This window comes from Brassica napus, chromosome A9 (assembly GCF_020379485.1).
Source record: "Brassica napus cultivar Da-Ae chromosome A9, Da-Ae, whole genome shotgun sequence".
Lineage (NCBI taxonomy): Eukaryota > Viridiplantae > Streptophyta > Magnoliopsida > Brassicales > Brassicaceae > Brassica > Brassica napus.
Window position 1 is genome coordinate 19,624,042 of NC_063442.1, and position 12,271 is coordinate 19,636,312.

The 12,271-nt window shown below is 30.7% G+C and overlaps 1 protein-coding gene across 1 annotated transcript; it reads left to right on the top strand.

Moving 5' to 3' along the window:
- The first annotated feature begins 495 nt into the window (after positions 1-495).
- On the top strand, positions 496-1,582 carry LOC106360971 (NAD(P)H-quinone oxidoreductase subunit T, chloroplastic). Its single transcript, XM_013800657.3, has 2 exons — positions 496-999; positions 1,066-1,582. Exons 1-2 carry the CDS (start codon positions 596-598, stop codon positions 1,487-1,489), a joined length of 828 nt encoding a protein of 275 aa, XP_013656111.2. The 5' UTR covers positions 496-595; the 3' UTR covers positions 1,490-1,582.
- Positions 1,583-12,271: the final 10,689 nt, after the last annotated feature.

Consider the following 12,271-nt stretch of genomic DNA (forward strand, 5'->3'; position numbering starts at 1 on the left):
AACCATAACCGCTGAAAGATGAATTTTAACTCCAAAAACGATTAACTGCACAAATACTATACAAACTTATGGTTTAAGTTAGTTGAGTATTTTAGTTTGATTCAAACTCTCTGGTCTCTCCAGAATTCGTCTAACAATTTGTGTCTAACAGTCTCTAAATATATCCCCATTAATAAATAACTTATATTATTAAATTAGTAGGTTATAAATATCCTCTTTAATACATTGCTTTCTGGAATCAGTGTACCACAGAAAATTAGTGTAACTAAAATCCAACTATAGAAAATTCAGTTCAACAAAGTTCAAAAGAAAAAAAAGAATTCAGTTCACACATTTTTTCTGTTGAATAGCTTATGAATATTTGCATTTTATTTATTATTTATGGTCATATACAACAGTTCTAATTGATGTTACATGATGATATATCTGGTCCGCAAATTATATATAATTTGTAAAATATTCATAAGCTATCCAACAGGGAAAATGTGTGAACTGAATTTTTTATGGATCTTTATTTTTTGTTCATTTATATTCTAGTGGACAGTAGATAGGACAAGAAGAGATAGAAACTCTAAGCCACACATATATTGAGGCCATGAGACAAGTTTCCACGGCCAAAACCGTAACCAAAATCATAAAAAAAAGAAAAGAGAAGAAACAAGCAACAAACTATCTTGAAACACAGTACGCCATGGCTTCTCCAGCTTCCACTTATGCTCGAACTACATGCATTTGTTTTCCAAAAATCCAAAACAGCACGCAGTTCATTGACAGGATGGGAGCATTTAGAAATATAACGAGAAGAAGGGTGAGGCTTATTCACGCATCACAAGGTCCAACAAAACCATTGCCTGGAGTAGACACAAGAATCCACTGGGAAAACCCGGACGATGGGTGGATCGGTGGAGGATCCGACACAATCAAACCTGACGATACCAATCTTTTCAGTGATGACAAATTTGCTGAACTAATCAAAGATTCTTTTGATTCTCATTACCAGTAAGACCTCAAGATACTTGTATTGTTTCCAAATCGAATTACAAATGCTATCTGTATCATTGTCAGATTCTTGGGTGTTTCCACGGATGCTGATCTTGAAGATATAAAATCTGCTTACCGGAGATTATCGAAAGAGTATCATCCAGACACAACTTCATTACCACTTAAAACAGCTTCAGACAAGTTCATGAAACTAAGAGAAGTCTACGATGTTTTGAGCGACGAGGAGAGTAGGAGATTCTATGACTGGACACTGGCTCAGGAGGTTGCTAGTCGTCAAGCTGAGAAGATGAGAATGAAGCTTGAGGATCCGAAAGAGCAAGAATTTCGGAATTATGAATCTATACCCGATATGGTTGATCGGTTAGGTGGAAGGAACATGGATCTTAGTGATCAAGCCATGACTGCCCTTACGTTCGATGTTTTGATCATTGTATTTGCCGTTTGTTGTATAGTCTATGTGGTTGTCTTTAAAGATCCTTATTACTAGGTAAGGAGCTATATACAGGGAAGATGAAATTCAGGGAAATCTGTATAGGTGGAAAATGGAACATTTATAGATTATAACATAATCCGATTACAAGTGGTCGTCTAGCCATAGTTGGATTCGGTGACATCGGTATTTGACAAATTTGTTACTTTGGTCTGGGCTCAATATCAATGAAAAATGTTAGTGAGGATGAGACTAGAACATAAAGAGTAAAACGTAAATGACGACTAGTTTTTTTTCTTTCAAATTCATAGAACAAGAAAGGAAATTAGACCAATCTGGTAATGCATAAACTATGTAAAATTCTCTTGAATTACCATCGTTTCTATTACAATAAAAAACTATTTAGGATAACTCAGTCATAAATTAAACCTCACCATAGAGTCTAAAATTCGATCTATTAGGATCACATGACTCTGAACTAAACTCCCTTGAGTCTAGACTTCAATCTCTCTGAAAATAATTCACCAACTACGTCATCACCTAATACAGAGCAATAGCACCAAAATCTTGATCACACAAGCGCCAAATATATATATCTCTCCGTTTTCTTAATTTGCATAGCCAATTTTCTTCGTAGAGACACGTCTTCCTTGTATACCATATATAAAATTGCTACTCAAGATCTTCCGGAGCACTTTAAACAACTTTCCTTTCTCTTTAATGGAAAACTTACTCTTCGAATTTCCATCTATGTTTATCTTCAAGCACATGTTCTTTTTTTCCTTTTTCAAGCTTAACATGTCTACGCACATTACAATACACAAACTCTAACACAACCCATCTTCATGACACACACATGTAATACCTCCTGTAATACTTCGCGAACTAATACAAAACCTTATATAAAACTGTCTCTTCAATCTTCCCCTTTTTGACTTTGTGTGTGAGCTCATAAACTTTAGATGAAAAAAACATCTTCAATCTCTCCCTATGAATCACATCATAGTCAAAACTAATATAAAGATCGACATCTGATATTTCATAGATTGTACTGGTTTTGACCATGATATAAGTCTGGTTTTAGAGTATTTCGTATATATTTCGAGTCGTTTTAGAGTCATTGCATATTTAGGTTCGTTTTGGACAACATTGCAGCTTTTGGACAAATTTGGAGACTGACGGACCATGAACCTGCAAAGATTTAGTTGGATTCAATTTATGAGTCTATGTGTTAATCGACACCACCCTTGGCCTCAGTCGTCACCCTCCATTTTTTCAATACATTCCAATTTTGAAGATATTAAAAAGTTCCAGAAGTTTTATTTAATGGCAAAAGAGCCCAATTTGTGTGTTTAGATTATATCTTAATTTTTAGAGTTTTTGTAACTTATGCTTGGATACCGAGAGATTAGAGCATGGATATTTTTGTGGAGAGAGATCTGAACTCATACCTGTTGAGAGAAGATTTTGAACTTTTTTTTTACTCTATTATTTAATTACGCAAATTATTCAGATTTTGATTTGTGTTTTCTTGCTCATGTCTGAGTAGTACCATTTTTAGATTTAGGGTTCTTCAAAGGTTAATGAATGAATTGTTGACTCGATTGAATTGTTAGGGTAGTCAATTAGTTTTTCAGCTAAGTTGTTCTTAAAGCTATTAGATTCTAGAATAATTGATAGATGAGACAGCATGATTAATTACCTGAACTGAATTTAGATGAGTTAAATTACGTATCCACAAATTCTGTATAAATTACTGATATTTGGTTTATGAGTTTAGTAAACTAATTAAATACTAGACTTTGATCCGCACAACTGCACGAGTGTTTGTTATCACTTTAATATATATATATATATAATATTTATACTATTTTTCAAACACAATATATGTTGTTTATATTTTTTTCTATTAAATTAATTATTTGAAATTGTCATACGTATTTGTTACTTTTACTATATCTATTTAATTAGATTTTCGTTACATATATTAGACAAGCTAAGATATACAAAGTTAAGCACATTTCAAATTATTTTTAACTTAACTTTTATATTGTTAAAACTAAAATTTTATATGTAAGTTTTCAGTTTATGTTATAAAAAATATAATTTAGTAGTTTTATTTGATATTTATAACAATTTTAAAATATTTATATACACTAATTTTTAAGCATTTAGTATTAGTTGTCTCAACATATGAATAAAGGATTAATCTGAATAATATATGGTAAAACATTCATATACATTAATCAACCGTTCGGTGACTTAAAAATCTTTTAAATTGGCCAATATATTATGATAACATATCAAATGAGTCATTCCAAATTAGACTAATCCAATTATAAACAGCCAAAAAGTAGTAACTGTTTTTTTTCCAGGGAAATTAAAGTTTATGTTTTTAATTGTCGGTTAGGCTTATTTTTTTTCTTATCTCTCATCTTCTTTCTTTAGCCTCATGTCAATCCTACTGTTCTAAGAACAAAAACATAAGCTGTAAAAATGATTCCTTGTTTCTCGTAGATGATGATTTCGTGTGAGTATGCTTGATTATAAAAGGTTAAAGTCTTTTTCGTTTGTATTTTACAACATATAGTCCCATCAATATGATTTACTATTTGAATGTAAATAGTAGATTTAGGAAAATAGTATGTTTGAACAGATTTTCTTGAACCATAATTATAGGTTTATCTACTTAATGGCACGAGATTATTAGTTTATTCTTTGGGATAATGCTCTACGATATTTGTATACATTAATGTTAGGACAATTAAGGTGATATTAATATAGGACAACTAAATGTAATGAGTTCCTGGTAAATGGTCCAACTTAAAATTTCACACATGAAATGAAGTTGTGACTTCTATTAATAGAATAGATGTTCTTAATGCTTCTATGAATTATTTTAATTGGTAAATAGATTTGGGAATATAGGATATAGACAGAATTTGGTTTTCAGTTCAAGCTAAACAATAGAGAATGAAATGTAGTAAATAACAATTAAAACATGCAGGTTGTAAGTTATCAGGCACGGGAGGTGTTAGAGTCAGGGAAACTCGCAGGTATTTCAGAGCTGTAAATTTATAGCTCTAATTTTTATTGTTACGGCATAACATGAGATGTGATAATTACTGTCTCCAATGAGGAGAACCAGAATAATCTGTAACTTATGCAATTTTTGAATGTCCGCCAGTTTTACAAGCTTGGTTTCTCTCAGCGACACCAACAAGTCAAGATGTGTTCCCTCTTCCGAGCATATATGCTAATATGGATTATCTCTTCTGGAGAAAGAACAATATTGTTGAACTAGAATTAGACAGGGACTTAATCTCTGGATAATTTGGTATCTTTGAAAGGCTAAAAACGATAAACTCTTTAGCAAAATTGACAGGGATCCTTTGGAGCTAGTTCGTGAGTGTCAAGCCTGGTTTAGCGCAATGAGATAATACCAACAGCTCCACAAGCCCTTAATATTGAAGAACCTTAAGTCTTAAGCTTGAGTAATATCTGAATGATAGATGGGTTATAGACATCTACTTCACAATTTAGTGGTTATGGATGGATCTGGCTTGATAGTTTGGGGAAGGTTCAACTTATGGGGACACATGATCATATTCGAAGAGAGTCTGTCTTACATTCAGAGAAAGAAGCACTGAGATGGGCGATGGAGAGTATGCTCCAGCATTCGACTTGTCAAAATTTTGGAATGGACTGCAAGGATTTGATTGCAACGATCAACGAGCCTCATGCTTGGCCGAGCTTGCGACCGAATTGGAGAGGATATAGACTCTCAAGATATGCTTCTCCAATCAGATTTCAGATTTCTTAGCTAGGACTGTGAGATCTTTCCATAGAGTACTCTATTTCATTGGTTGTTCTATTTCGGTTTAGTTACCTAGACCACCTCAAGTTTGAGTAATAGAATAGCCTTTCAATGTCAAAAAAACTCTAATTTTTATTAATAATTAAATTTTATTTCTAAATTATCAATATCTAATGAAGTTACATAATTTTTGTGTTTGTGAAAATATAATTTTAATCTACTTTGTTTATATTTAAAATCACACATTTGAAAAGTGTAACTGTAACTATCATAATTACCATAGTCTAAGAATAAGAATGAGAGCTTAAACTCAGCGAAACACCAGGTCATCTATACTATTAAAATAAAAGTCATGACTTATTTTATGTGTGATTTTTTAAAATTAGACCATCCCTAAAAAAAATTATTAAACCTTTCATAACTTAATTATAATATCTTTTAATATCTTTATTTTTATTTTAAATACTAATATATATCTTAAAAAATATCTAACAAAGTCTTTCCAATATCTTATAGAATCTTTTTAAAACATATTTTCGAAATTGGTTATTTAAAATTTTAATTATCACAACGTAAAATTATAAACCAACTTAAGTTAGTTTTGATAGTAAACCAAAATTAATAATTATATAAAATACGTTTAATAATATTTTGATGATAAGAACAATTTTAAATTGATTTAATTTTCAAAATTAAATTTAAGTAATAAATTTAAAAGATGTTTTTAAAAATAAATATTCATTTATAATTCTAATTTAAAAATAAAAATATTTTATCTATTTAGCACATAAATTATGACTTATTTCATATGTGAGTTTTTTAAATTTATATCACTTAAAATTGATATTTTTAAATGCTTTTAAAACTATATACAATTAATTTACACAATCTTTCATAGATAAAACAGTTGATATAAGACTTTAGACTACTATTTTTAATGTTTGTATATTTCCTTTAGTTAAAACTAATACAGTTTATTATTTAAACAGTAATACTAAATTGGTTTAATTAATCACTATATACCAAATTCTTTATCATGTAGGTTCAACATAATTTAATTTTTACATATAATTTAAATTTAGAAATAACATAAAAATTATGTAAATGAGTATTGTTACATAATAATATTTTCAAAATAAATTTTGTTACAAAAATATAAAATTTAAAAATTTATAGTAATAATATTATACGCCACACAAGTATTACTATAAAATTAGATACTATATAACATTAATTTTATTAATTTATTGATATATTTTATTGCATAATATAAAATATATTAATATTAAATAAAACCCACACGGTCGTACGGGTCGAGATCTAGTTAGAGCTTAATGTAGAAAATAACATTATATTCATATTTTACTGATAAAATTTTATTGGATAAATTTCCAAATGTGATAAATTTCTTCACTTCATGATGTGTTTTCATGAGAAAACAAATTCTACTTTATCAATGCAAATTTATTTGTTAGATTTTTTTTTTTAAATATATTTTGATTATGTTATAATCACTGTTGTGTTGTTCTTTCAATTTTCATGTGAATATTTTTAAGAATAAGCTTGGTATCCACAAAAACAAAATATCCATGATATTTCTTTTGTTTTTATTTCCAATGGTCTAGATTTGATGAAGCGTCAAAAATAATATCATAAATGAATTTTATTTTTTTCGTTCTTTTAAATATTTTCTAGTTTTTCTGTATTTTTATATTTTGGATTAGCTCATGTGAATTTTTAAATAAAAGTATTATTTGTTAATTATTTTCACCAAATTCGAATTATACAATGTTTTCTTACAAAAGAAAATATTTATTTATTTATTATATTTTATTGATTTTTCAAACTGATTTTTATAAGATATTTTTTTGATTATATACTAAAGCCTCATATTTTTTCGCCTAGTTGCTCCTGCAACTAAAAACGGATATTCTTTATACAATATATTTTTTCAGGAGAACAAACATTCATTTACAAAGATTGAAGGAGAAAGTGAAGACACCCGAGGATGTTCCACGCCTCTTTGATCTTATTAAAGATAAAGATAAAAGGATGAAATTTTCATTTTTCGCAGCCTTGGGGAACTTCTGTTCTTCACTCTTGTTAGCCTAGCTTCCACGTCTTCTGAGTTTGTTATTTCTACCTTTTTCTCAGCTAAGCTTCTATCTCCTCATCAATTGAAGTCCCTTACTTCTATAAAACCCGAAGTAAGCTTCTTCAACCCTAATTTTATTCTTTGTTCTTATCCATTACCTTTTTGTCCAGAACCTCGGTTACATTATCTTCTGCTAATTCGGTCTTTCTGTAAGAATTTTTTGATTTAACTGCATTTCTTTGTTGTAAGCGCTTTGTATATGCAATGTTCTGTATATTCTCATCTTGGTAGCTTGTCTTTTCTACTCCAACCACAGATTCCAATTGGCTTATCTTTTGCCTCACAAGTTTTATTTTTCTTCCAGAGTTTCCACTGCCGCTGATGATATGTCTCTTTTGTTTTCTCTTTTTTTCCTCAGGTTATCTAACACGTTTCTCTAAGTATTTAGAGTTTTGTAGCTCGGAAAGAGTCTCAAACCCCACAACTTTCTTATGTATAGAACAGCCACATTGCCAATGTGGTCGTGTGTAGAATCTAACTTCAACCTGTCTCATGTTCTCAGTCCGGGAGCAAATAAAAAGCTGAGAAATTACAAAACTTTAAGATACAAACTCGCCTGATACGATAGGGATTTATAAAAGTGTGTCACTGAGATTTAAATGTACATAGTAATGGAGAGAAAGAAGCTAAGGAATGGGTAAATCAACTCCGTGTGGTACATATGTAAAACCATGAGAACGAAACACAAAGTACATAGTTGCATTTCAGAGTTGATTTTTTGCGGTATGGTGTAGTAACTCTACTTTTCCAAGTCATCCCTAGGTATTTGTCTGTCCTGCACCGAGAAAATGTAAACTCATGTTGTAATGCTGAGATCGACTTCTAGATCCGTATAGATGTAAAAATGTAATATTATAATTTATTATTTTGTATATTTCTTATTTTAATTGCCAGGTTTACTTATCTAACTTTTCGTAAAACTAAATGTAAAAATGTAATATTATTATTTTCTTATGATGTATACTAGGGGAAATCCGCGCTTTGCGCGGGATTTGGTACATTGTTAAATACTCCTTCCATTTCATTAAGATAAAAGTTTTAGAGAAAATGTTTGTATCACAAAGATAGATTTTTTATGTTTTTATACAAAAATTGCAAATTTCAATAAAATTAATTGAATTTATTGAAAGACTATTGATTAAAAAACATTGGAATTTGATAATTTCAAAAAAACTATATATGATTAATATGTTTTGTTAACATGTGTGCGAACACCAAAACATCCATTTTTAAGAAACAGGGGTATATTTTTAAAGGTCATTTTTAAATTTATTGTATTGTCTTTGTTTTTGATTTGAACCAGCTTTTCACATGATTCTCTTGTGACTGGTGTGATTACAAATCTGTATTGTGGAGAACTGGAGATTATGGGCACATGACATTGTTTTTATGTACATTGGTGATGTGTGTTTATTGCATTTGTCCTAACTTTACAAGTTACAACTATCTCTTAATGCTTGAGTTGTAATCCGGTTTTGGTTTTTATCAGAGTTTAAATATTTTGATTTTCAAATAGTATTCTCAGGTCATGAGCTAATATTTTCTGCATAAATTATGAAAACATACTTTATCATTTACTTCAAGGGCTTTTTGTAAAATTGACCTATAACTTAAAGCCAAACACAAAACTAACCTCTTTTTTTTTTGAAAATTGGTTTTGCCCTATTCACCCCACAAGTTCATATAATTTACGAAAATGCATCAATTTTTTTTTTTTTCGAAAATGACATCTTTACTCTCTCACCCTCATCATCTTCAAGTAATTACAAGATTACCATTGTCATCAATACCACAACCACCATGAACAACCAATTTGAAGCTCTTAATACTCCCAAAATCGATTTACCCTTCTTCTTTTTCCATTCTTGTGAACTAAACACAACATATCTCTCACTTTCTCTCCACAATGAGCTAAAAAAAACCCAAGATTTTGATTCTAAAATTTTTATGGTTCATAGAGTCATAGAAGCTAACGATTCTGGATGGGTGACTTTCGTTTGTGATTCTGTGTGCTTGGAGAAGCCTTATGTATGCTAAGGAACTTATCTCACCAATTTAAAGTATGACATCGAGTTTTTTTCCAGATATGTTCGTCAGACGACTTACTTGGGAAGTCGTCTGGCTGTAGACGACTTACCTGGAAGTCATCTGGTCAACGCAGAGGTTATTTTTGTAATTGACTTTGAAATCTGTAACCTGAGACGACTGAAAGTTAAGTCGTCTACTATTGTTTGGTTTCAAAAAAATTTCCAAAGAACCTACACGACTTACATTTCAGTCGTCATAGGTTAGTTTTGCATTTGACTGGATAATTTCAGAAGTTTGACTTCCCCAGACGACTTACATTTCAGTCGTCTGGCGAAAATTAAAATAATAATATTTTTTTAAAAGTAAACGACTTACAATTAAGTAGTCATAGGTTAGTTTTGCAATTGAAAAAAAAAACTTCAAGATTTAATTATACACAGACGACTTATAATTCAGTCGTCCACCAGACGACTTAATTGTAAGTCGTCCAGGATTTTTTTCCGAGATTCTGGTCTTACCTGGTAAATCCTGGACGACTTACATTTCAGTCGTCTCGTGGACGACTGAATTATAAGTCGTCTGTATATAATTAAATCTTGAAGTTTTTTTTTCAATTTTAAAACTAACCTATGACGACTTAATTGTAAGTCGTCTACTTTTAAAAAAATATTATTATTTTAATTTTCACTAGACGACTGAAATGTAAGTCGTCCAAAAAGTCAAACTTCTGAAATAATCCAGTCAAATGCAAAACTAACCTCTGACGACTGAAATGTAAGTCGTCTAGCTTTTTTGGAGTTTTTTTTTAACCAAACAATAGTAGACGACTTAACTTTCAGTCGTCCGAAATAACATATTTCAAAGTCAATTGCAAAAATAACCTCTGCGTTGACCAGACGACGTATAGTTTAATCGTCTAGACAACTTAGATTGAAGTCGTCCGCGTCTTCTCCGCTAGTTTTTAAGTCTTCTACGTTAGTTTTTGAATAACTTGTATTTTTAAGAGTGATAAGTAACTTCAAGATATGTAAAACTCATATTTACAAAATATGTTCTCTCCCTTAGTTTTACTAAATTTGACTAAGTTTTTCAACACAAACCTATAAAAAAATATGATATGCTTTGACTAGTTACTATTGTTTGTTTTCATCTCTTAAGTATTATTGTTATAGACAATAATGATGACTATTGTTATGAGTTGGAAGAAGGGTTAAATGCTTCTTAAAATGTTGTATCAATATGAAGCTACCAACATTCTTGTTTATTAAGATGAGAAAAAGGCCATTGGAGTTTATTATTGCATATGAGAGATCCAAAGATAAGAAAAAAAGCTACTGAAGTCTATTATTTCATTGATTTGTAAATGTGTAAACACATTGTTAGCACATTTAATACATCTTGGAAAACATTATTACTGATTTTACAAAAAATTCACAACTAAAAGAGTAGACATGCAATTCACAAAACAGACCACAAACAAAACTATTATAGATCATTCCTCTACAAAGACAAGCTTGGATTCCACTTGAGTAGACAAGACCAGACGACTTTTAAGAAGTTCAGACGACTTCTAAGAAGTCCAGACGACTTCCAGGAAGTTCAGACGACTTTGTCAGAAGACTTTTAGGAAGTTCAGACGACTTCCAGACGACTTTACAGGAAGTCCAGACGACTTTTAGGAAGTCCAGACGACTTCCAGACTACTTCCAGACGACTTCCAGACGACTTCCAGACGACTAACAGGTAAGTCGTCCCAGAAGTCTTCCAGATCTGAAAAACCTGCATATTAAATCCAGATCTGAAAAACCTGCATATTCAAAAACGTTCAAATGGCTTTAAAACAGAAAAAATGAGTGAAAGATTAGATAAATCTACCTTTACAGAACACACAAAAATACATATCTAAAAATAATAGATCTACCTTTAAATTAGTGGAAGATGAGTACCATCTAATTAAAAACCTGCAAAAAAGATAGATTTGTAAGAAAGACATGAGACAAAACTGAAAAATTCATATAAAGTTTGGTGTTTTCAAGTCAAAGAGATTAGAGTGGGTTTGGAGAGTTTTAGTTTGGGAAAAAAGTAAGAACTTTATACAACAAGAAGTTACCAAATGAAGAAAAATCAGACATAAGAACTTACCAAAACGATCAGAAAAATCCAGACGAATTCCTAGAAGTCCAGACGACTTCCTGGAAGTCCGGACGACTTCCTGGAAGTCCAGACGACTTTGTCAGAAGACTTCCAAGAAGTCCAGACGACTAACAGGTAAGTCGTCCCAGAAGTCTTCCAGATCTGAAAAACTTGCATATCAAATCCAAATCTGAAAAACCTGCATATCCAAAAACGTTCAAATGACTTAAAAATAGAGAAAATGAGTGGAAGATTAGATAAACCTACATTTATAGAACACACAAAAATACATATCTAAAATTAATAGATCTACCTTTAAATTAGTGGAAGATGAGTACCATTTGATTAAAAACCTGCAAAAGAGATAGATTAGTAAGAAATACATGAGACAAAACTGAAAAATTCATATAAAGTTTGGTGTTTTCAAGTCAAAGAGATTAGAGAGAGGTTGAAGAGTTTTAGAATGATGAACATTACATTTTTGTTGCAGCCATTTGAGAGGAGGAGAGAGAATGTGTAAATTTTTCTTTATATAGGGAGACAAAAAATCTAATTAGGTTAAATATTTTTGACTCAGACGACTTCCTGGACGACTTACATTTCAGTCGTCTGGTGAAGAAATTAAAACAGACGACTTACATGTAAGTCGTCCAGAAGAGTTTAATATTTTTAGCGGGAAACTAAAATAGAAGACTTTCCTGTAAGT